Here is a 27864-nt window from a genome sequence, read left to right on the forward strand (position 1 = left end):
GTGTGGTGAGTGCAGAAATAATGAACAAGTTTCAGACACAGCTGGATCTTTTTAAATGAGAGTGTGAACTTCTTTAAAATAATAATAATACGATGAATGCAGTTCATCCTAGAATATACTTCATGTTAGAATTGGAGAAAAACAGTAGTTATATTTTTCAGATCTTTAGTTTCTATCAACAAGATGGGAATCTTTAATTTTCTGTATTTCAGAACAAAATACATCCATCCATTCACAGTCTTATTATCATAGAATATGGAGTTATTAAAACCTAAGCACATAGTGCTCATGCTCATTTTTCTATGGCTTGAGGTGAGACCTTTATTACTAAAGCATTCAACAGTTAACATACTCCTTCTTCTTCTTAATATAATCCATTATATTAAATTAAAGATGCCAAGAAATTATATTCTTGGTTTCATCCTTATCCAAGTGTAAGCAAACAAAGTTTGCAAATGAGGTAACTTCATGACTTGGCTACTTGTATATAGAGGCTAAAGACTTCATCCATTGCCTTCGTATCCCATAATGCAATGCACAAATCCTTACAGACATGTATAAAGATGTTCATTTTGGAAGGGCCACTCCCCAGTTTTGTTTCAACTTTTACTGAGGTCTCATCAGTGGGAGCCAGACCCAGAAGTCACACCAAAGTTGAAGTAATACAGAAGTCACATTTCCATATACAAGTACTCTAAAGGTGTCACACCTTATTACTAAAACACTCTGGATTAGAGATAAATGTTGAGCGTTTTTTTTTTAGTTGGTTATACCGTAAATTAAAGATGGCAAGAAATTATATTCTTGGTTTCATCCTTTATCCAAGTATAAAGGTGGGTGTGAGTTGGATGAATAAAGAGATTAAGCATGCGATACAGAGAAAAAGGGCATTGTGGAGGCAGCATAAGAGAAGTGGAAATAACCAATTCCATGAGATCTAAAGACCTAGCAAGGAGGGTGATTTGGTTGGTGAGGGTAGCTAAAGAGAGGTATGAACAGCAGTTGGCTAATGAAGCCAAAAAGAATCCTAAGGAATTCTTTCGATATGTAGCCAGCAAAAGAAAGAATGATTATGGAAGGATGACATTGATTGGGGAAAATGGGATAAAGACAGCTGATGCAGAATGTGTGGTGGAGATACTTAATGAGCAGTTCATAAAGATCTTTCAATCTTGTGAATGTGACTTCATGGAGGGATTGAGAGCAGTTGATGATGGGGAGGAGAGACTGACTGTAGGTGAGCAAGAGGTGTATGGGGAGTTGAGTAAACTAGATGTTAATAAGGCTGTGGGACTTGATAATATATCACCATGTATTCTGAAAGAATGTGCCAGGGAGTTGACACCTACCTTGACATATTTTTTTAATATGAGTCTTGCACTCAGTCAAGTTCCTAAGGAGGGGAAGGAGGGCAAGATTGTGCCACTTCATAAAGGAGGTGATCGAACTCAAGCATCAAACTTTAGGCCTATCTGTGTGTTAGGTATTGTGGTTAAGTTGTTGGAAAAGCTTGTGAGAACTAGGATCCAGAGTTCGGTTGAAGACAATGGTATTATCTTTGATGGACAGCATGGATTTGCTAAAGGGTATATGAGACATATACTTTTAAGTTTCACAAAGCTTGATGTATAAGTTTTATGCTCCTATGAATAGACAAAATTTATGGAACATGCCATTCACACTAAACACTGTGTTTTGCAAGAACACAAATATACTGGACAAGAAGAGATGCCTTATGGAATGACTTTCTTATTATTATTATTACCCCAAGACCTGATGAAGTCAAAGACTCATCTGGGAGGTCCTTTTATCACACACACATCTCATCGTACCGTGTCTTAAACACACTCAAACTCCTTCCAGACACCACACTCTCAGGCAAGGCATTCCAATCATTCACAACTCTGGACGAAAAAAACCTGCCTCTCACTCCCTTACTCACACCCTCTTTATACAGTTTTCAGGGATGACCTCTGGTTCTCCCCTGATCTCCCACTATTCTCTGTAGAACTTCTCCACCATTGATCCTATAACAACACCTTACCAACTTGTAGGTCTCTATCATATCTCCCCTCTTTCTCCTGTCCAGCAGACTCTGCAAATTACAGCTTCTCAATCTTTCCTCATACTCGACATTTCAGAGGTCAGAAACTACCTTAGTCAATTGCCTTTGGCCCCTTTCCAACATCTCTTCATCCTTCTGAAAACCAGGTTACCAAATCTGGGCACAATAGTCCACGTGTGGCTTAATCAAAGCCTTATACAATGCAACAAAAATCTCCCTACTTCTACCCATGAGTGTCCTCCGCATCATTCCCAGAAGCCTTTGTGTTGTCTTCACAATTTTGGCGATGTGTCCCCTAAATTTTAGATCTTTATCCACTATCACCCCCAGATCTCTTATTTCCTCTACCTCCAACAATATATTCTCACCGAGCATAAATTCTGCATCCCATCTTTGTTTTCCAAATTTTAAAACCTTACATTTTGCAACATTGAACCCACATCCCCATTTCCGTGCCCAATCACTCAATTTATTCAAGTCTTCTTGCAAGGCCACAACATCTTCACTACTCTTTATGGTTCGTCCGAACTTTGCATCATCTGCAAACAACTGAATATCTCCATCCAAATCTTCGCCTATATCATTAATATACAAGTTAAATTGTAATGGCACTAAAACAGACCTCTGAGGCACTCCACTAGTGACTTTCCGTTTCCTGGATATCGCACCCCCATACACAACTTCTTGATACCTATCAGATAGCCAGTCTCCAATCAAATGCACCAATCTAATATCCAACCCCTTCTGCTCTAGTTTGACTGTCAACTTATCATGAGGTACTCTATCAAAAGCCTTTGCGAAATCCAAGTATATTACTGTGTATCCTTCTCCTCTGTCCAAGGACGCAGTCACTTTATTGTAGTAAGTAGATTAGTAAAACATGACCTCCCTTTAGCAAATCCATGCTATCCATCAAAGATAATACCATTGTTGTCAACCCAACTCTGGATCCTAGTTCTCATAAGCTTCTCGAACAACTTAACCACAACACCTGACATGTGGAGAATTATTAATGTTGTCTACATTTCAACAGACCTTATGGCCTACATTTATCTTTTCGCATATGAAAATAGTATTTCATCAATCTGCTAATCCTTTTTAAATTTTAAATTTTTTTAAAACTAGCATTAATTAGCCACTTGTTAATTCATCCATTGTTTGTTTTTGTTTAAATTTAATAGCAAATAAATCTGAAACACAATGAAAAACATAAAATCACAGTGAACTATCTTTGATGAATCTCCCTCATGACTTTCTGGTGTAATTAAGATTTGTGTTAATTAAAATAAAAATCAGAATTAACATTCTTTGATGACTTTCTCATTAGTTCTAATCAAGATTTCTGTATTTAAAAAAAAAAAAACAGTCTTGCCATGCATTACTACTGATTTGTGATTTTTTTTTAATTACAGGAAAACCTCGTTTAATGCGAATTCGATATCTACGATAATCGGTTAGCATGATTGAGTGAAATGATAATATTTCTCGCTTTAAGTGAGTAATTAATCAGTTAACACGGTTTTTTTACATTATGCAAAATTTTATATTACGCAAAATTTTTTTCAACAATCTGCAGCGAGCAGTGGCATTTGCCAATGTCAATATAGCACACAGTGGACAGCGACAATCAGCAGTTGATTCAAAGCTATCATCGCAAGCACACGTATAAACTCTGTTCTCTTGTGCAATCACTTTTCTTTCATTTTGCTTTAATTTAGATACTATAAGGCTTTATAATTACATTAGAGGAAAAGCTGAAAAACTTGCTCGATTCCCATTCAGAACAGTTATTATTATTATTATTATTATTATTATTATTATTTTGACACCTCCAGGGAGTCCAAAGACTCATCGAGGGAGAGTGTGCCAACAGCATCGAACGATTGGCCCCCCTTCCAACTACTAACCGCGCTCAAACTTACTTAACTGAGCCATTAGTAGCAGAGGCTCTACCAATCGACCAACCTTTGCCGGCGTTAAGTGAGAATGATCTCCTTCAACTAGAATAGTGTGCATATAAAGAAGATGATAAAGAGTATGAACAAGAAGAGAATATTATGACTAAGAAGCCAACTGCAAATTAACTTGAACTATCTTTCAATCACATTGAGCAGGCTAAGGAAATTTTGTTTGATGATGATCCTGATATAGAGCAAAGTTTCGAAGTCCACTGAAATCTCAATAAAGCAATCGCCAGCTATCGTAAATTGCATGACAAGATGAAAAAGTCGAGCACTTTCAAGCATCTTTACTTAATTTTTTGTAAAAAAGTAGCTCAATCAAATGTTTAGACATTAAATGAAAATTTAAACAATTGATTTTTATTAACTTTGATAATTTTATCCTCTAATATAGCTTATAATTTTTATTAAATTTATGCTAACTGATGGTTGAATTATAATCATTCCTATTGTTTATTGTATTCACTTAAAGCGATTTTGCTTAGTGCACATTAATTGATGGATTAATTAATTGTGTTAAGTAAGGTTTTCCTGTACTATCTTTTAAATCCATAAGTCTTCCAAATCTTATCTTCTTATTTATTGGTTCTATATCTGCACATAATTTTCACACTTATTGCTATTTTTGGCACCATTTTCAAATTCAGTACCAAATGTAGCATCATCCTTACCCTCAAAAATTTATGTATGGTTTGTCTTCTTACTTTTTTCTAATACACATAATTCAATATGCTTTTCATGTTGAATTATGTATATTATTTCATCCATTTTCCACATGCAAGCATACAAAGTATGCACATGAAGTAACTTTATGATAATGCAACTCGTATATAGAGGCTAATGACTTCACATCAATTGCCTTACTATCCCATAATGCAGTGGTGTTCAACCTTTTTTACTACGCAAGCTACTTTTCTATTAAAAGTTATTCGGCGATCTACTCTCTTATATATAAGTAATTCGGCGATCTACTCTCTTATATAGATTGTTCCCCCAACCTGATATCTGATCAAGCACAAATAAAGACTAAAAATAAACAACTAAAAACTTTATCACTTTCATTATTTTAATACAACAAAACAACAAATATATTGGAATAAAATATTTATTTCTCTATTTTGGAAAACTAAAGTTAGAAAAAACAATAGATTGATTGCAAACTCACAAGTTACTGGAAATTCTGGTTGATTAAAAAAAAAGTTAACGTGAAATTTGGCGTTGTTTGGACCTCACAACATTTTCATAGTCAAGTTGATTTGAAGAAGTGGCCAATCACAGAAAGACAATCATCCAAGTGATCATTTGTAATTTGGTTTCTTAAATGATTTTTTATGACGGTCATATTTGAAAAAGCAGATTCTGACAAGTATGTCAATCCAAAACACGACAGAATTTTTCGCCCAATATCAGTTAATACTGGAAATTTTTCATGTTCATACTTCCAAATGACTTCATTGTTTATTGATTTTAAATGTAAACTATTCTGAATGTTTATTATCTCAAGTTTTACTTCGGCTTGGTTTATATCAAACAGCCCACTAATTTTATTCGAAATTTCTGTGATGTTCAAGTTTTCTTGAAATTATTATTATTATTATTATTATTCAGGCCTCCATGGAGTCAAAAGACTCATCGTGGGAGGTCCTTCCTAAGAACATAAAGTCTGTCAAGACTCATCAAAGGGAGGTTCCCCCTAAGAAACACAAAATCTATCATACCACTCCTTAAACTCATTGACTGTTCTCGCCCTCACCACTCTATCAGGCAATGCATTCCACGGCTCAACCACCCTCCATGCAAAGAAACCACTCCTCACCCTCTTGCTCACAGTTTCCTTTCGTAACTTCCAGGGATGGCCTCTTGTCATCACTCCTTCTTGCTATTCAACCAAGTGAAAGAACTCCCCAGTGTCAACCCTGTAACCACCTCTCAACAGTTTAAAAGTCTCAATCATATCACCTCTCCTTCTTCTATCTGCAAAACTCTGCAGTCCACATTCCCTCAGCCGATCCTCATAACTAACATGGTACAGTCCTCAAACCATCTTTGTTATCTGCCTTTGTACCCTTTCTACAGTTAATTTATTCCCTTCAAATCCTAGGGACCAAATCTGAGAACAATAGACCAAGTGTGGTCTGATCAGGGTCTTATACAACGGAATGATAACCCTCTTATCTCTGCAGGTCAGTGTCCTTCTCATAATTGCAGCAATCCTCTGTGTTACCTTCACCACCTTTGCAATATGTCCCCTAAACTTCAGGTTTCTATCAATCATCAACCCCAGATCTCGTCTCCCCAACTTCCTCCAGTATAACTCCTCGCATACAGTATGCAGCATCCCATCGATGTTTCCCAAACCTCAAGACCTTACATTTTGCTGCATTAAACTGACACATGGATTATTAAACAAATGGATTATTGATAAAAGATGCAATCATTTCAGTTTTATTAAAATCTTTAAATATTGAATTTATTTCTTCCTCAACTAATTCTATTTCAAGAATAAATTCTTTTAAATCGTAGTGAAGCATTTCTTGATTTTGTTCAAAAAATTTTAATAAACATGGGAGATGTCTAAATTCGCATCATTTATATTTTTCTTTAATAAAAGTAAGTATTGTTGGAAAGTTTTTATTGAACTTAACATGTCAATGAAATTTTTATCTCTACCTTGTAACTCTAAATTTAAATTGCTTAATTTCGTACAGAAATCTGCTAAAAATTATAAATGTAACAACCATCTTTTATCACTTAATTGTGGATAAATATCTTATTTTTCATCAAAAAAATGTTTTATATCGTTAATTAATGCAAGAAATCTTTCTAAAAATTGACTTCTGCTGAGCCAGCGACCATTATTGTACAACAGAAGTTCCCTATCATCATCTGCCTGTAATTTAAATAACCATGTTGCAGGGCTTTTCCTCGAACAGAATTTTCAATTTTAAATGTAATATCCAAAACATATTTTGTGTTAAATCTTTTACTATACAGTACTTGTTGGTGAATAATACAGTGGTATGTTAAAAAATCTGGATATTTGTCATCATTTTTACATAATGAAATGATGCCTGATTAATTATCTATCATTGCAGGAGCACCATCAGTAGTAATAGACACAAGTTTAAAAAGCAGAAGTTTGTGTTGTTTCACAAATTCATCAAATGCCAAACAAAATGTCTTCTCCCCTAGTCCTTCCCAATAATGGTATAATTTTCAAAACTTCTTTACTTGAATAATCTTGAAATACCATGCGAATAAATACCATTAACTGAGCAATATCAGTGAAGTCGTTTGATTCATCAAATTGTAATAAAAACACAACACACTGGTGAATGTCAGACATTAACCTGGCCTGGAAACTTTTCTCCGGCAATTGGAACTCTTCCTTTCGGCAATTTGAAACCTTGTCTGCAGCCTAGAAGTAGTCTCTCTCTAACGATGTATAATACATTTAGTTTAATCCTTTATTCAAGTGTGAGCAAACAAAGTTTGCGCCTGAAAGTATCTTCAGGACTGGGGTAAGGTGGTACAACACCAGGGCACTCCTTGCAAAGGTGGAGCAAGATACCAACACTCCTATCTCAGTATCTCCCATAATGCAAAACACATCTCCCTGCTCCACCTTTGCAAGGAGTGCCCTGGTGTTGTACCACCTTACCCCAGTCCTGAAGATACTTTCAGGCGCAAACTTTGTTTGCTCACACTTGGATAAAGGATTAAACTAAATTTATTATACTCTAACCAAGTGAAAAATAAACTTTCAACATCTTTCTCTAAATCCAGAGTAATTTATTAAAAAAGGGTGGCACACCATTTGGCAACTCCTATAGGTAGAGATGACCTGCTAATGCTTCTGCCTGGTATCTCTACTCGGGCCTGGCCCCCACTAAAGAGACCTCAATAAAAGTCAAAACTAGTCTGGGTTGTGGCCCTTCCCTTAATGCATACATTAGACATATCTGCAAGGAGATGTGTTTTGCATTATGGGAGATACTGAGATAGGAGTGTTGGTAGCTTTCCCCACCTTTGCAAGGAGTGTCCTGGTGTTGTACCACCTTACTTCAGTCCTGAAGATACTTTCAGGCGCAAACTTTGTTTGCTCACACTTGGATAAAGGATTAAACTAAATTTATTATACTCTAACCAAGTGAAAAATAAACTTTCATCATCAATCTCTAACGACGTCTTGAACCGAGAAGCTCCTTTCTGGAAGCAGGAAACTCCTCTCTCAAGCAACGTGGATCTGGGAAGTCTCTCTGATGGTGACTCTAGACCGGGCAGCCTCCTCTCTGACAGTAATTCTGGAACCGGGACCCCTTCCACTTGCTTCAGTCCCTTTTTATTAGGCCTCCTCTGAGACCTCGCATGAAGTTTGGCAACCCCCAAATAATCGGTATGAGTCTTTCATCTTAAGTTTCAAGTTCGGCACGCCTTTTGTTCTCCTCTGCTTTCTTTTGATTGTAAGTTGCTGGCCATTGGAAAGTTGTTTGAGATCTTTCTGACTGACTTCGGAGATGTTTACACTTAGAACCTGCAAGCCTTTCTCATACATACAAGTTTCAATAACAATCTTTCTAATGCTGCCATGTACAGCTTCAGCGACAAAAAAAAAACATTGCCTTTGTTTTTAGCACTCTAACATATTCTTATTAAAGCAGTATATACAGTTAATTTCAAAAGAGTTATTTACAAAAACATCCAATACAAACTATACCGAGACAAACAAAGTTTATTTTTTTACAATATTCACATGGGACTTAACCTAAGTAAAAAATCGATGTAATGTGCTTTGGAATATTTAATATTTAAGCTACAATCGAGTTTTTACACTTCGCTTATAATCATATTCACTTGGCTTGCTGTTTGACTTCCACTGATCCAAATTAATTCATTTACCCAGACTTATAAGAAAATTACTGATTTGACAATTTTAACGAAAAATAAATACACAATAGCAATGCACTTAAAGCGAATTAAAAATAATACAAAATAATGATAAATAAAATATTATGTTTTCAGTTTTATTTAAATTTGTAAGTAAGGAGGAATACACAAGAGATCGACCGGTCGATCGCGATCGACGGGTTGAACACCCCCTGCCATAATGCAATGCACATATCCTTACAGATGCATTACTTCAACCTCGGAGTTAGTTCTGGGTCTGGCTACCACTGATGAAACATCAATAAATGTCGAAACCGGTCTGGGTAGTGACCTTTCCCATAATGATGGAGTGATGAGAGCGAGAATGGTCAATGAGTTTAAGGAGTGGCGCAAACTTTGTTTGCTCACACTTGGATAGACTTTGTTTTTCCTAGGAGGGACCTCCCTCGATGAGTCTTGATAGACTTATGTTTCTTAGAAAGGACCTCCCACGATGAGTCTTTTGACTCTATGGAGGCCTGAATAATAATATTAATTATTATACTTGTCTGTAAAGATATGTGCATTGCACTATGGAATGCTAAGGCAATTGATGTTAAATCATTAGCCTCCATGTACGAGTTGCCCTGTCATGAAGTTACTTCATGACAGGGCATTATCCAAGTGTAAGCAAACTTTTCATGTGAAACTGTAGACTGTGTTAAGAACAATGGGTGTCCCAGAGCATTTCATTATCCTTTTGAGGTATCTTTATTATGAACAAGAAGCTACTATCCGAACAGATCTTGGAAAAACTGAGTATTTCACAATAGGTAAAGGGGTGCAACAAGGATGCATTTTACCTCCATACCTGTTTAACTTGTACAGTGAATACATTTTAAGAATAGCAGGGCTGGAAGAGTCTTCAGTTGGAATTAAAATGGGTGGAAAAAATATTAATAATTTGAGGTATGCAGATGATACCACCTTGCTAGCAGAATGCAAAGAAGATTTGAAGAAACTCATTATGTAAGTTAAAGAAGAAAGTGCTAAATATGGTCTTAAACTTATCCTCAAAAAGACAAAAGTTATGGCAACATGTGAACTTAATGATTTTAAAGTAGATGGGGGAGAAAATGGAAATAGTTAACAATTTTGTGTTCCTAGGATCCCGAATTGATAAAGATGGTTATTGTACCGAAGAAGTTGTTAGAAGAAGATTATTACTCGGAAAAAAAGCAATGACAAATTTAAGCAAGATCTTTAAAGATAAAGATATTAGCCCCACAACAAAAATCAGAATCATGAAAGCAATGGCATTCCCTGTGGTGCTGTATGGATGTGAAAGTTGGACCCTGAGAAAGAGTGAAAAAAGGAAGATAGATGCATTTGAATTATGGGTTTGGAGACACTTACTAAGAATACCATGGACTGCAAAGCAAACCAATCAATTAGTGATAGACAGAATAAATCCAGATTGCTCCCTTGAAGCTATGATCATCAAGCAAAAATTGTCACACTTTGGATATATTATGCGAGCAAATGACAGTCTGGAGAAGATGATGATGCTTGCTAAAGTTGATGGAAGCAGGAGAGAGGAAGAGAGGAAGAACAAGAATTAGATGGGTGGATGGAGTTAAAGAAGCAACTGGAGTGCACTTGAAGGTTCTGAAAGACATGGTCAGGGACAGATCGGAATGGAGAGTGTATGTTCGTGGAGTCACCAGGAGTCGGAAATGACTCGATGGATCATAACAACAACAAACAAAGCAAACTTTGTTTGCTTACACTTGGATAATGGATGAAACCAAGAATATAATTTCGTGCATCTTTAATTTAAACATAATTCAATTATTTGGCTATTTCATTGCAGTAATTTATATTCTGTAAAGTTTTTAACACATAATTTACCCTTGGATAAATAAGGGTACCTCCATTCAAGTTAAATAAGTTTTGCCATATGTTTTATATCTAAAATTTGAAGCAATGTGAAATTCTTTTCAGTGTCTACTATACAGTATACGGAAATGATTCTTTTCTATATATGTTTAATCCATCACAAATAAGAAGAGAAATCAGACTGAATTGTATTTAATAACTATAGTTGACCTTTGAACAATATGGGTTTAAAGTGAGCAGGTCCACTTATATGCGGATTTTTTCTAATAAATATATTGGAAAATTTTTTTGGAGATTTGCAACAATTTGAAAAAACTCGCAGATGAACCCCATATCCTAGAAATATCGAAAAAAATTAAGAAAAAGTTAGGCATGTCTGAATGCATAAAATCATCATCCACATAGATGATGGAAGAGAAGGAAAAGAAGAAGGCTAAGCTACCGTGAAGCAATCGTATCGCTGCTTCTTCATTGCCAATGCATGAATCCTTATACCTGTAAATAAATATGCATTTCTTTTTCACGTTATCTTTTCATTTTTGATGTCTAGAGTTAGTAATACGTACAACATCTGCATTGATTTGTTTCATATAAGACAATATTGATGTAGGTACTGACAGACAGATGAATCATCTTGTAAATAGACGACGTAAATTTATGGTATTGATAAATAAGTACAATACTGTACATGCATTTTTCTCTTCCTTATGATTTTCTTAATAATATTTTCTTTTCTCTAACTTACTTTATTGTAAGAATACAGTATATAATATATATATATATATATATAACATACAAAATATGTGTTAATCGACTGCTTATATTATCAGTAAGGCTTTCGGTCAACAGTAGGATATTAGTAGTTAAGTTTTTTTGGGGAAACGAAAGTTATATGTGGATTTGTGACTGCACAAGTGGGGGGGGAGCTTACCCCTGCATTGTTCAAGGGTCAACTGTATAAGTAAGAAGATATCACTTTTAGAATCTTTAATTAGCTTGACTATAGTTGTCTTTATAATGCGAAGAATCTCTATAAAGGCTTTTGAAATGAAGGTATAGAGGTGGAAGGGTTTTCCTACTAGAAACACAGGGGGGGAAATCCTTCCTCCTGAGTTTCCAGTTGGAAGGGTTTGAGCAATTAACTGATCTAATACTTGGGGCCTAATTAGTTGTTTTGGCTGTAATTTCAAATAACCTGAAACCAAGCCACAGTAATATAAAGGTGCATAGCTGCTTTAAAATCATTAGTTCTTTCATTCGTGCCAAATGTATAAATCAGTTAAACAAACGAATTATAATTTTTATGGGTCTGGAAATGAGGGTAGACTAATTATTTGTTTTGGCAGCTTGTTTTGCTAAACTGAGTTTGAATTATTAATTGACAGGATGTTGGTAGATACTAGCAGAAAACAAGACATTAAAAAAGTTATATCCTATCTTGCTTTATGTGAGTGGGGCACGTGTGCTGTGTAAATTATTTTTATGACATATCATATTTACAAGCAAACAATATAGGAGTATTCCTATGTTACTTTGTTTAAAATACAAAAAAAAACACACATATATACATTCAATGGCCAATTAATCAGAGATACCCACTTTTTGGATGTTTTATGAGATTTTGAGATTATGAGATAAACAGTTTTTGGATGTTTTATGAGATTTCAGAATAGTTTGCAAGTTAGTTACTGACTCCATGAGGTTCCTTCCTGAAACACTCCACAGGTAGGCTACCCATTCACGAAAAAGAGCAAAAATTCTTGCAGTTATCTCACATTTGCTGATAGTGATTATTGTTGCAGATGTACTCAATGAGATAAAGATTTAGTCATGGTGAGGAGGAGGAGGTCAATTCATTAAATTAAAGTGACAATCATGATTTTAATACTATTCTTGGATGATATGTTATAAAACATGGTTTATCATCCTAATGGAAGTGTCCATTTAATTCAGGATAAATAGTCAACACGAATGGATGTACTTGGAAAGAAACAATGTTTCTTGAGGACATTGCACCATTCAGCACTTTCATTACTAGTATCCAGAGAGTGCCAGGAAAACATACCTCATACCATCCCTTCATCATCATTGCCTTACACTTGTGTGACCAAGTATGACAGGGTCACAACATGATCATGACTTGGTGTAGTTATCACTATATATCGCCCTCCAATCTGCATGAAATAACAGGAATGAGATTAATCATCAAAATTCAACCTTTCTCTAGTACACTGTTGTCCAATGCTGATGTTCCTTTGCTCATCTAATTTTATCACGAAAGCATTCTCAACATCACATCTACTGGACATGGTTTCTCATCTACCTCTCATATCACTTGGCTGTTTCTGGCCACATTGTGATGTTGTATTAATGTTACACACTTCTAGCAGGGCAGTGATCTCTGAGATGCTCTCATCAGATTCTGGTAAGATCATTCTATAGGGCCAAGAGCAAAGAGATGCTCTTTGCACATTATCACACAATTGATAGACAGTACCTGCATATGTTTAAAATTCATGGAGAAATTCACTTAGCACGGGAATCTCTAATATTCTGGCCAACTGATTATATCTACATCTATATATATATATATACACACACACACATGCAAGTGCACACACACACACACACACACACACACACACACACTGTGTCACTGGTTAGCTTGCTAACTGTTTATTGTTATCGTATACATGCATCCAAGTGCAATTCAACTATTCCATAAAATATTTGCAGCATTTTTATTTCTGATAAAAGTAGATTTACATAATCAATATATCCATTATATTAGAACAATTATTATGATTATTTACCTCTGAACATTATAAAGTGGAACACTATGAAGGCAAGCAATTGCTGCTCTTTTCTTGGATGTGGATAACAACTTCTGCCATGCAGTTCTTGCGGGATGGGAGTTATGAGCCTAATGAGGAGTATCCAGGATATTTAAAATTTTAATAGGATAAATCATTAGCTAAGATTAGTTGTCAGCAAAATGCATGCATCCTAAGACACACAAACTTTTCCTTTGATTATGGGCCAAAGTTGATTTTTAACTGGATGAATACCGTAAAATAGCTAGTCCTCACTATAACTACAAATATTAATAAATTCTTTTACCTTTAAATGCCATTTGGTGTATATAGTTCTATATTATGGTATCTTATATACTTTTTGGCACAGCTTTGGTTGCTAAGCGAATAAAGTCTCTAATGCCAGTGATGGCTACAGTCAATCACACAGTGGCAGGGACATCAGTGGAAGACTTTAAGTGAATTCATACTTTTACTTTTACTTGTATTTCAAGGGACAGAAGGTTAAATAAAGTAGGTGTGAAATGGATAAATGAAGAGATTAAGTATATAATATAAAGGAAGAAGGCATAATGGAGGCAACATAAGATGCATCCAGTGCCGGATTTACGTATAAGCTAAAAAAGCTACAGCTTAGGGCCTCGCAATCTGCCGGGCCTCAAATAAAAAAACAAAAAGACCAGATGTAATTTAAAACAGTAGGGGGACTCTGGGTTTTGTATAGCTTAGGGCCTCAGCAAGTCTAAATCCGGCCCTGGATGCATCGTAATAATCAGTTACATGAGGAGAACAAAGAACAAGGAAGGAAGGTGGCTTGGTTGGTAAGGGTGGTAAAAGTGAAGTATGAGCAACAGTTAGCTAATGAAGCAAAAAAACCCTAGGGAGTGCTTTCAATATGCAGCAAACAGAGAAAAAAAAAAGATTATGGTAGGATGACAGTGATTGGAAAGAATGGTATAGGGAAGCTTCTATGGAGGCTATAGTGCAGATATTAAATGAGCAGTTCATAAAGGTCTTTTGTTCTTGTGAGTGTGACATCATGAAGAGTGAGAGCAGTGGATGACAAGGAGGAGAGACAGACTGTGAGTGCACAAGAGATATATGTGGAAGTGAGAAAACTTGATATTAACAGGGCTATGGAACTTGATGATACATCACCACTTATTTTGAGGGAATGTGCCAAGGAGTTGATATCTGCCTTCACATATTTGTTTGAGTCTCACACTGGGTCAAGTTCCAAAAAAGTGGAAGGAATTCAAGATTGTACTACTTCATAAGGGAGGGGATAAAACTTGAATTTCAAATTATAGGCCAATCTTTGTCTTAGGAGTTGTGTTAGTGTTGGAGAGGTTATTGAGAACCAGGATCCAGAATTAGATTGATAATAACAGTATTATAAGTTTTAATAAGGGAATACCGTGAGCAGACATATAAATACAAAATTAATAATGGAAAAACTCACGTAAAAAGATTATTTAATAGTATAATTTTCGCCTGCATGTCACAGGCATCTTCAGTACATTTTAAGCTAAAATTAAACAATAACTGGTAATTAGCTAATTAATAACTGACTAATTAGCTACTTAGGTGCATTTTTGGAATTGTCAGTTATCGTTTAATTTTAGCTTAAAATGTACTGAAGATGCCTGTGACACGCAGGTGAAAATTATACTATTAAATAAATTTTTACGTGAGTTTAGCGGTATTATCTTTGATGACAGCATGGATTTGCTAAAGGAAGGGGTCATGTTTTTGTAATATAATTACTTATTACAATAAGGTGACAGCTGCATTTGGTGAGGGTGAATACACAATAGTATAGTTAGATATTGAAAGGCTTTTGATAAATTACCAGATGATGAGTGATTAGTGCATTGGATTTGAGACTGGCTGTCTGATAGGAATCAGTAAGTTGGGGAGCAATATCCCAAAAGAAGAAAGTTACTAAGGATGACTTTCTAGTGGTGTGCCTCAAGGGTCTGTTTTAGGGCTATTGCTGTTTGACTTGTATGTTAATGGTATTGAAGGAAGTTTGAATGGTGATATTCAGTTGTTTGCAGATAATGCAAAGTTGTGAAGAGCTATGAGGATGTAGCACGGATCATGTTGTTTTACAAGATAACTTGGATAGACTGAGTGAAATGGTGTGGGAGTGGAGTTATCAGTTTTGGTTGCAAGGAGTAAAGGTTTAACATTCAGAAAACAAAGATGGAATGTAGAGTTTACACTTGGTGGGGAAATATTGATGGAGGTGGAGGAAGTAAAATATTTTGAGGTAATGATTGATAAGAACTAAGACTAGACTAGACAAAGACTAGTTGATAGGCAGAAAAGATGGATGTGATAGAAACATATAAGTTTATAAAGGAGTTTTATAGGATTGATAAACATTTTTTTTTTCAATACTTGGAAGGAAAGGAGTGAAGAAGGGGTCACCATAAAAACTGTGTAAGAGTGCAGTTTTGGTTTTTTTTGTTTGGAGTGTAGTGAATGGGTAGAATGAGTCTCCACAGGTAGTAGTCAGAGCTTTGTCAGTGAATGAGTTCAGAAAGAAGTGTGATAGGCATTGTGTGAATAATAGTTAGTACAAGCCTCTTGCAATGAGTCTTTGATGTTATGCAGATGTATGAGAAAATAATAATAATAATAATAATAATAATAATAGCAATAATTTTTTTTAAAGCGTGGCTAACTGTCAATTTTTAGGGAAAGATGACGTACTCTGTTATATTAATTAAAAAAATTAATTAATACTTCCTATATTTCGGTAATGTTACATTACCGAAATATAGGAAGTCTGTAATACTTCTGTAGGTGGATTACCAGTTTTCTGTCTGGACGCACACCCTGTGTGTGATGGTGGACGGCTCCCTATCCTCTCACCACCCAATTCATGCTATATATATCAATGACCTACTGCAATTGCCCTCCAACCCAATACACAGTTTTGCAGATGACAGCACTCCTCATTTGCATTTGATAAGCCTTACCCTACACAACTCACCTCAACCTACAGAGCAACCACCACCACCACCCTCAACTCCGATCTCGAAGCCATCCCATAATGGGGTTCGGATAACCTGATAAATTTCAATTCCAATAAAACCCAGTTCTGTACTATTTCCCATAAAAAAAGAACCATTTTTTCCAAGTATCCTTTTTGACGGTATCCAAATTTCCAGACAGTTTGAGATCTCGCTCCTTGGAATCACCCTCACATCAAACCTCTCCTGGCACAAACATATCTCAAACATTGCATCCTCAGCCTCAAAAAAACTAGGATTTCTCTTTTGCTCAAGATGTTACTTCACCCCTGAACAGCTATTAACATTATACAAGTCACATATCCGCCCAACTATTGAATACCGATGCACGCAAAAGCTCTCTCAAAATGCTTGGCTCAATACAGAGGAGAGCAATTAGACTTATCAACGATCCATCCCTTAGCAACTCTCTCCCCCCATTTTCACACAGACGTATGGTCTCTGCAGTATGTATATTCTACAAATATTTCCATGGGAAATGCTCATCTGCAATAACATCAATAATTCCTCCACTCAGTACTAAACTCATTGGAACACATGCAGCTGCTGCACAACATCCCTTCACAGTACATGAAGAAACAAACAGAACAAATTTCTCTTCCTCTTCCTTCATCCCTGCAACTGCTGCACTGTGGAACAGTCTTCCACCTGCTGTGTTTCCCAAGGAATACAATTTAAAGTCATTCAAATCAAATGTAAACAAATTCCTTCTTTCCCAACCCACAAACCATACATAGTACTAATGTACTATAGGTTGACCAACCAACCTCCTGTGTATAGGCCCAACATTATTAAAAAAAAAAATAAAAAAATAAAAAAAAATAAAAAAACTTACCATCTTCAGGGAACATAAAATTAATGATATGTGCACGCAGGCACTAACAGTGAATAAATATGGCTGAAGACAACAACTGAAGTCGGTCCTAGAGTCCTAAAAGGTGTCACTTAGTGGGATAAATTGGGTAGTATTCTTGGCTGTTGGGCTGATGTTCTAAGAATGCAAGCTTCAAATATTTGGGACAGTCTCATGCATCCAAATTTGTTGAGGTTTTGGGAGTTTTTTAGAGCTGAGGCTGATTCCAGGAATAATCTCTCATATTTATACTTACTGCAGTGTAGTAAGGTAGCTGTAGTCAGTGTAGGAAGAGAAATGACTGTGGAAGAAAGATATTGTGGGATAAAAATGGGAATAGAGTGACTGATGCAGAGGATATAGTGGAATTGTTCAATGAACACTTTATTGGAGTATTTCATCCTGGAGAAGACAGTTTTAACGCTAGAGGGATTGAGCAGGTTCAAGGTTTAGAGGTACAGTAGAAGAGTGTGTTTCAAATACTGAGTACTCTGGATGTCAGTAAAACTCTGGGACTGGATGGTATTTCACCACGAGTTTTAAGAGAATGTGCTAGGGAACTGACAGTGCCTTTGACTTGGCTTTTCATTGAAAGTCTGGCTGCGAGAAAGGTGCCCAGAGAACGGAAGGAAGGTAAGATGGTGCCAATGCATAAGGACAGTAGCAGACTGGAAGTATCTAATTATAGGCCAGTTTGTGTGTCATCAGTAGTTAGTAAGATCTTGGAGAAAGTAGTGAAGGACCATATACAGCATTGGGCAGATGAGGGTAATGTTATCTGTGAGAGTCAACATGGATTTGTGAGGGGGGTGCTCTTGTTTTAGCAATATGCTAGCTTTTATGATAAAGTTAGTAGATCATTAGACAAGGGAAAGGTATATACTGCCATTTTCTTAGACTTAGCGAAGGCATTTGACAGGGTGCCACATGATAAGCTGATATTTATGTTCCAGCACATGGGTCTGGATGTCAGATTGGTCAACTGGATTCAGGATTGGCTGTCCGATAGGTATCAGAGAGTTGCATATGGTGGGGCAGTTTCAAGGAAGCAGAGGGTTACAAGTGGGGTCCCACAGGGCTCAGTACTCGGACCTATATTGTTTAACCTTTATATCAATGACAATGTCAGTGGATTGCAAGGAGATATTCAGTTGTTTGCGGATGATGCGAAGCTGGGAAGGATTATTAGTAACAGTGCAGATGTGGCAGCCCTGCAAGAGGATTTGAATAAGCTAGATAGATGGGCAAATGAATGGGGGAGTTCAGTTTAATGCAGCAAAATGTAAGGTCTTGAGGTTTGGGAAACATCAATGAGACACTGCGTCCTCTATGGGAGGAGTTATACTGGAGGAAGTAGGGGACACAAGAGATCAGGGGGTTGATGATTGATAGAAACCTGAAATTTAGAGGACATATTGCAAAGGTAGTGAAGGTAACACAGAAGATTGCTGCAATAATGAGAAGGATGCTGACCTGCAGAGATAAAACAGTTATCATTCCATTGTATAAAGCCCTGATCAGACTACACTTCGACTATTGTTCTTAGATTTGATTCCCAGTATTTGAAGGGGATAAACTAACCATGGAAAAGGTACAAAGGTGGATAACAAAGATGGTTTCAGAACTGTACAATGATAATTATGAGGATCGGCTGAGGGAATGTGGACTGCAGAGTTTGGTGGACAAAAGAAGGAGAGGTGATATGATTGAGACTTTTAATGAATGCTGTTGCGAGGTGGTTACAGGGTTGACACTTGGGAGTTCTTTCGCTTTGTTGAACAGCAGAAAGGAGTGATAACAAGAGGCCACCCCTGGAAGTTATGAAAGGAAACTGTGAGCAAGAGGGTGAGGAATGGTTTCTTTGCATGGAGGGTGGTTGAACTATGGAATGCATTGCCTGATGGAGTGGTGAGAGTGAGAACGGTCAATGAGTTTAAGGAGTGGTATGATAGACTTTGTGTTTCTTGGGGGGGGGGGGGGACCTCCCCTCGATGAGTCTTGATAGATTTTGTGTTTCTTAGGAAGGACCTCCCACGATGAGTCTTTTGACTCCATGGAAGCCTGAATAATAATAATAGCTTTCTTCCAGCATATTTTGTGGTGGATTTTCAAAGCATGGTCAGCAAGTCCTGAGTGGTTGTATTGGTGGAAACGGATATAATCCTTATGTTCAGATATTAGCCTGATATCAGCTGTCCTGCCTGTTTGGCCGTACTAAGACAGTTTGCAACTACAAGGGATGGTATACTTCAGGTAGGTCTAGGGGAAGTGGCTTGTCCTTAGGGAGAAGATAGGAGATGCCAATTTTTTATATGGTTTTTAACAAGTTGTCAAGTCATATTTTTTTAGGATTTTTGTTAGCTTTTCAGAAGAAGTGTTAAGAATATGGTTAAGTTCAGTGGTAAGGGCATTGTTATCTAAACTGATTAATTTTGCCCTGTTATATAGGGTTTTTATAATTCCATATTGCTGGGAGGGGATAGTGGTGTGATTGCTGGTGAATGTATCTACCTGTATGTGTAGGTTTTCTGTAAACAGAGAAAGCCAGGGATCCATCAGGCTGGCATGTAATCAGATTGTCTAGGAAAGAGAGATTGTTATTGTTTTCTTTTTCCAAGTTAAACTAGATCCTGGGGTGTTGATTGTTTAAGTGTGATAAGAAGTTGTGGAGTGTGTTCAAGTCATGTGGGCCAAATAGCGAACACATCATCTAAATAGCGTAGCCAAACAGTAGGTTTAAGTGGAGCCGAGTTTAAGGCTTTTTCTTCAAAGGTCTCCATAAAGAAGTTGGCCAGCGATGGAGAGAGTGGAGAACCAATAGCTGTCCCCTCTATTTGTTTATAGAATTTTCCTTGCGAAACGAAATAGCCTGAGTTCGTGATAAACTGAAATAGAGCTGAGATATCGGGAGGAAATTTGGCTTGGATGAGTATTTTTGAGTGGGCAAAATATCAAAATATCCAAAGTATCTTTGAGTGGGACATTGGTGAATAAGGAGGAGACGTCAAAATTGACCATTATGTCAGTGTGTTGGAGTGAGAGGTTTTCTACTCTGGCTTTAAAGTGGGCTGAATTTTTTATGTGTGAAGGTGTGTTGACAAGTATATTGTGTGAGCACTCTGGCTAAATGTTTGGCTAATTTGTATGTGGGGGAAATCAATGCCATCCACAATGGGATGTAATGGCACATTCTGTTTATGGATTTTTGGAAGTCCATATATTCTGGGATTTCTAGAGTTAAAAGGTTTTAGTTTGTTAGTTACTTCCTCAGGCCAAGAAGTAACCTTCTTAAGGAGCCTATGGAGTGTTCTGATTTGGGAGCTGGTGGGATCATATTCTAAAGGGAGGTAAGTAGACCGATCTAACAGAAAAGAGGTAAGCTTACCTGTGTCGTCAGTTTTGCTTAGAACTACAGTGACATTTCAGTTATCTGCTTTAGTAATTATTATTTTACTGTTATTTTTTTATTTCCTGTAGAGATTTGAATTCTTCTTTAGATAGGTTGCTTTTTGGAGGTTTAGCTTGGGTAAGAACCCAGGCTACCTCAATCTCTCCCCACCCCCTCCATGACAGGGACTGCCTTAATCTATCACCATTCCTTATATTCAGGTACTTCTGAAAAGCTAACAAAAATCCTAAAAAAATATGACTTGACAACTTGTTATAAACCATATAAAAAATTGGCATCTCTTATCCACTCCCAAAAGGACCAGCCACTTCTCCTAGACCTACCTGGAGTATACCAGGTCCCTTGTAGTTGCAAACTGTCTTACTATGGCCAAACAAGCAGAACAGCTAATATTAGGCTAATATCTGAACATAAGGATTATATCCGTTTCCACCAATACAACTACTCAGGACTTGTTGACCATGCTTTGGACATCCACCACAAAATATGCTGGAACAAAGCTACCTAACTACACTGCAGTAAGTATAAATATGAGAGATTATTCCTGGAATCAGCCTCAGCTCTAAAAAACTCCCAAAACCTCAACAAATTTGGATGCATAAGACTCTAGGACCGACTTCAGTTGTTGTCTTCAGCCATATTTGTTCAGTGTTAGTGCCTGCATGCACATATCATTAATTTTATGTTCCCTGAAGATGGTAATGTAGCAATGCCAAAATATAGGAAGTATTAATTAAAGTTTTTTAATTAATAACAGTATACATTGTCTTTCCCTAAAAATTGAGAGTTATGTATCACCAACATATAAGTTTATCTACAAGAAATACAATAAAGTATGGCTGCACTGGTATATACATACATACACAAATGGATTGTCTAGAAACATCTACAAGCCAATACTGCTTAGGACTCTTTTTACAATTAAGGAAAATTTTTGGTATTAGTATTGTTTAGAAGTAATTTGTACCAAATTTTATCTCATTTCACATATGATAAGCACCTCCGTAGTGCAATTGGAAGAATGATGGTACGTTGTGGCCTTCGATTGGAATAGGCCTAAGTTCGATTCTCGTCGTGATGGGAGGAATCTTTATGTGGACTTTTTCAATCGAAAGTGAGTTAGCCGATCTCATATGGAGGTAGGAGGGTTTTTTCTCCTGGAAACTCGGGTTTTTCATCCTGCATACAGACAAATCAGCCCTTCAGAACACACACAATTTACATACAAAAATACTTGTGGTGGTGGTGGTGGGCAGCAGATGATGTTGATGGAGATGATTGGTAGTAGAGGTTCGGCATAGTGGTGGAGACAGTTGTATAGTAGGTGTCCTCCTGCGATGAGGCTTCAGACTCCCTGGAGGTGTCACGAATAATAATAATGATAATAATAAGTTCAGAATAACTATAGTGGCTTCAAAACTGGTTAGAGAGAGAATTTCCACCTTTCGATTGACTCTCCTTTCTGCAATATTTATAACTACCAAAATGTCTATGTTTTCAGCATCACTAATTTGTGAGAAATTAATTAATATCGTTATGATGAGATCTACATGAAGTTAGAATACTCACCTGAGCAGGTTTCACTCTCTCTCTCTCTCTCGCACGCACGCACGCACGCACACACACACACACACGACTCATCCACTGTTTCTGTACTCATTATACTCTCAGGCAGCAAATGCATTCCACTCTCTAAGCAAAAAATCTACTCATCACTCCCTTGCTCACACTCTCTTATACAGCTTTCAGGTCAGGAATAAATAAGAGTCTGTTTTTGGAATAGACTCTTGTTCTACCGATCTTTGCCTTTTCCATGAAAAACGTCCTCTACATTAACCCATAACAACACCCTTAACCAACTTATATGTCTCTTACCAACATCTGACAAATTTATCCCCTCTCTTGCTCCTACCTGCCATGGTCATTATTTTGTCTCACTTGCTTCTATGAAAAATATAAAAATGTTCTCCATATTAATCTGGTAGCAATCCCTCACCAACTTATATTCTCAATGATATCTTCTCTTCTCTTTATATTCACAAGGATACAAATTTTATTCCCTCATTCTTTATTCATACTCAACATTCCAGAGATTGAACTACCTTAGTCAAACATCTCTCTTGATTCTTGCTGCTAATACATCTCCTTGATAATCAGAACGATCATACCTGTGTATGGTAGTATACAGCCCAATTGGTGTTTATATAAAGGAACCATAACCTCCTTACTCTTATGTGTCAATGTCTGAGGCATCACTGCCATAATCCATTGTGATGTTTCCACAATTTTAAAAAGCAATGTGTCTCCTAAATTTTAGGTCCACATCCATGCCCATTATCATTCTAAGATCCCTTATCTCTCTCTCTCTCTCTCTCTCTAACTCTCATACAAGATATCAACACTAATCTACATCCCATCTTTCATTCATACATGTTTATGATGTTTTTATATGGGAAATGAATTTCATTGCCCAGTGTGAGACAGCTGGCCTGCTCAACGGAGGCCTGAAGTGATTTGAAAAAGTTCTTTGTTTAGACTCTATAGCAGGGTTTCAGACTTGGTAAAAAATGAATACAAATACAAAAAAATAAAATAAAAATTAATGAAAAAAAATGAAACTGAAAAAATTCATTAGTCAACCAACAGTACTAATGTATTATAGGTTTACAAGAACCTTTCATAGGTGGGACCCATATAAAAAAAAAATGCTTGTCCCCATTTAAAATTCTCCCATTATTAACATACAAGTGAAAAAATAGTGGCCTCAAAACATCCCTAATAGTTTTCCTCTGTAGAACACTACTCCCTATATAATACTTGCTGATACCTATCAGACAGCCATTCTCCAAACTTTACTATCTAACCCCATTCATTAAAATTTAATTACAAACTTGTCGTTGTCATATCAAAATCTAAATATACCTCTAAATATACATCTCTGTTGACCAATGCATTAATTACCTTGAAAAATTTAAAAGTGCTGGCACTAATATTTATGAGAATATGGGCAAATATCTATGACGATATCTATCATCAATCACTCCACCTCAATCCCTTTGTAACCTTTCTAACCTCATGAAAAACATCGTAACCTTCCATGTCTATTTCTATCAGGATGTCATCCTCATCCCACCATGTCTCTAACAACTTATTCTAACAATTTTTTGGGTGAATGAACTCAATCAATGCAATCCTTTCACTTCCCTTGTTTCTGATACCTATCATACGAGAACGGTCTGAAAAGTTCTCAGCCTAACAACGAAAAAACAAATTTATAATTTCAAAATTATTTTCATTTTTCAACATAATCTCTCTTAAGACCAATACATTTATTCCAGCAATGCTCCAGCGCCATTATCCTGTCCGTGTAGTGGTTCTCAGTAAGATCTGCAAAATACCCCTCTACAGCTGCAATCACTTCTTGATTCGAAGAAAAATGCTGACCAGCGAGGGAGAGTTTTAGTTTTGGTAAGAGATAGAAGTCAGAGGGAGCCAAATCTGGGGAATAGGGTGGATGTTCCAACAATTCATAGTGCAGATCCCTTAATTTTCCCATTGCCAAAATACCTTTGTGGGCAGGTGCATTGTCCTGATGTAAGATTTTTTTTCTTCTGCAAACCAGGTCTTTTCTCATGAATTTTTTCATCTAGTCTGGTTAAAAGATTGGAATAATATTCCTCAGTTATTGTTTTACTCTTTTCAAGATAATTACTAAACAAAATGCCTTTAGCATTCCAAAACACTGATGGCATGACCTTTACTGCTGATTGGAATAATATTCCCCAGTTATTGTTTTACCCTTTTCAAGATAATTAAAAAACAAAATGCCTTTAGCATTCCAAAACACTGATGCCATGACCTTTCCTGCTGATGGAACCGATTTTGTCTTCTGTGGTGCTGAACAACTGGTTTCTGTCCACTGTTTTGACTGCTGTTTGGATTCTGGTGTGTAATGGTGAACCTAAGTCTCATCCATAGTAATAAATCGATGCACAAAATCAGTTTTATTCTTGTTAAAATACTCCAAGCATTGTTCAGAGATTTTCATGCGAGTGTGTTGTTGATCTGCTGTGAGCAAGCGTGGCACCCATCTTATGCAAAACTTTTTCATTTGCAATTCTTCATGCAAAATATATCCTACATATTCTTTTGAAATGCCTATAGTCTCAGCAATTTCATGCACTTTGACTCGCCGGTCATCCAATATCATATCATGCACTTGATCATTGATTTCTGGTGTTGTTACACTTTTTGGATGTCCTTCTTGTGGATCATCTTCAAGGCTGGTACAGTCACGTTTAAACTCAGCAGCCCATTTCTTAATTGTCAAAAATGAAGGAGAAGAATGCCCATAAACTTTTATGAACTTTGAATGAATTTCTTTTACCGCTAAACCATCTTTTACAAAGAATTTTATAACTGCACAATACTCAATTTTATCCATTTCAAGGGATATAGACAATACTTTTGCTTTAGACAGCTGTATAAAACAAGCTACTTGATAGAATGACTTGCAATTTCACATGGATGATTATGACAGGTGTACCAACTTAGAAAAAAAAATCATGCCGATAGTGTTGCCATCTATGGTCGAGGCCGAGACCTATTCAGATCACCCTCGTAACATTGTATACAAACATAACTCATTCTGGATCATAATAAGTTTTACTGATAATACTTATTAGATGTGACCTCTTTGTACCTTCCTCGAGCCATTTCTTTTTTCTCCTTACCCAACCCAGAACCCCCTTCAAATCCATCTGTTTTCTCCCTACATTCTGGGCCATCTCATTCCCTTTTTGTCTACACACACATTCACTTTCTCTTTGAGCATCAAACTTTCTCATGCTGTGTTCTTCTCTCCATCCTGAGTCTCCATGTTTCCCTGTTTGTCTTGTACACTTGTTCTCTCATTCTTTACACTCATGCTACTCACTTCTTCATTCATAAGAACCGTTTCAATTTCGCCTTCCTTACTCTCTCGCTCTTTCACATCATTCTCAGATTCATTCTTTGCACTTATTACTCTCATTTCCAGAAGCAGTCTATCTAAATGGCTCACATCAAAATTCAAACAGTCCATCACTTTTATACAGTTCAATTCAGCCTTCAAACTCATTCCACACATTAAAAAACTGCACTCCTTTCTCTTCACATATTTCCACTAACATATTCATAATCCATCCTCTCCACCTCATCTCATCACTGTCATACATGAGCAACACACAGATCATCTTTGCTATCACACCATCATCTTTTATCCTTCTCAACGCCCTTCTGATATCCAGTTTTACGGTCTCCTCATTCCCAGTCAAATCATTTGTTCCTACTACCACTACCAATTCTTTTGCTCACTTACTTCTCATATCTAATGCCTCAATCACGCTATTCATTTTACCTCCTGGAAAAAACCTTGTGCATCCTCTTGTTTATTACATCTCTAATAATCGAATCCCCCAAACAATGCCACTCACGAGCCATTCATTACCGCTTTTATATCAACATCATTCGTTTCCATCTTCTTCTTAACTCTTCCATACATATCTACAATTCTTTTCATTTCACTCTTCATCCATTTCATCTTCACCAACTCAGCTCTCATATCTTGCATCATTTTTGTAAAACAATTAGGAAAAAATGAAGTTTTTATTCAGATAAAAGAAATTATAAAACAAATTTTGTAAGACCAAGCGCTTGCATGTATAAATATATGTATGTATGTATGAAAGGAAAAAAATTAAATCATACAACTTTTTTGAATTATTCAATGACGAACTGAAATCAATAATTCATTCAAAAAACACAAACATTGTGATTATATAGTTCATCATGATATTTAAGGTTTTTGAATGAATGACTGAAAATAAATTCTTCTTTTTTTTTTTTAACTGAAAATCATATAGATTAAAACTTGAACATCAAAGAGTGATATTGAAAAATATTTTTTTATACTAGATATTATGGGCAACATGCAGCAAGATGTAAGTCAAAAGTAAGTCCATGATTGTGCAGACACATGCAAATATCAACTAAGGACTGCTCTGTAAATCAAAACTGGTTCGAAGTCTTGTTTAGTGATTACTGTGATAACCAGGGATAAGCATAGTTAGTATCAGAACAATGCAAACAGTTACTCATCCCAGAATTGTTACCTTGGTAAACTGTGAAGAGAAGTCATACGGAAGCAGGCTATCACAGCACGTTTTCTTTGAAGGGATACAATCCCCCTTTTAACTCCACTCTGTTGGCCCATGGGATGGTCAATCTGAAGTGACCCGAAGTAAAGATGTTAATTACTGAAATTGATAGATTACTTTAAAAGAAAAAACAAATGTAACATTTGACACAGAGTAATACATGTGTGTGTGTATGTATACATTTATTAAGCAGGTAGATGTCTAAGGGTTGCCACCTGTCCCATAATTCAACTCATGATATAAATTAGCTTAATTTTCACAAAACAAGATTTGTACACATGCTTTTGGGAATAATATAAGCCCATCCTCAGAAAGATCAAAGTAAAATAAATAAATAAAAAAAATTCTAATGACTTGTATTAGGTATACAGGTTGTAGTGTTCCAAGAATTTTAATATATATATATTGCACTGTTGCAATAGTTCTTTCTTTTTTAGAAAAAAAAAATTAATTAAAAAATAATAAAACAGAATCTTCTGATAAGATGCATGGGGTGTATGCATTGCAAATTAATTGAAACCATTCTTTCAATAGGCTGTTTTAATCCTTAATTCACAATATATGCTGAATTAAGGATTAAAATGGCACCTTGCATTTTATTTTTAAATCTGTGTGCTTCATATGAGGAATATATAGGGTGGTTTTTACTGGTGTTACTGCAATGCAAAAATATAACATATTATCTGACCAGAAATATCTACCAGCTCATCCCAACTCTCACTCAAATATGAAAGCCATTAATATGGAGTTGGTCTAG

General features: G+C 36.2%; 1 protein-coding gene across 3 annotated transcripts in view; it reads right to left on the reverse strand.

The window, feature by feature from the left end:
- Window positions 1–27864, reverse strand: part of RyR (Ryanodine receptor) — a 1703288-nt gene that overhangs the window by 514258 nt on the left and 1161166 nt on the right. For all 3 annotated transcript variants that reach the window (XM_090399345.1, XM_090399347.1, XM_090399344.1), the window contains exon 83: window positions 27063–27175. In XM_090399345.1, the coding sequence (XP_090255471.1) occupies window positions 27063–27175 (113 nt within the window). The remainder of the gene's footprint in view (window positions 1–27062; window positions 27176–27864) is intronic.

Source organism: Typopeltis vanoorti, chromosome 10 (genome assembly GCF_054136105.1).
Source record: "Typopeltis vanoorti isolate ZY-2024b chromosome 10, IOZ_Tvanoo_1.0, whole genome shotgun sequence".
NCBI classification, from domain to species: Eukaryota; Metazoa; Arthropoda; class Arachnida; order Uropygi; family Thelyphonidae; genus Typopeltis; species Typopeltis vanoorti.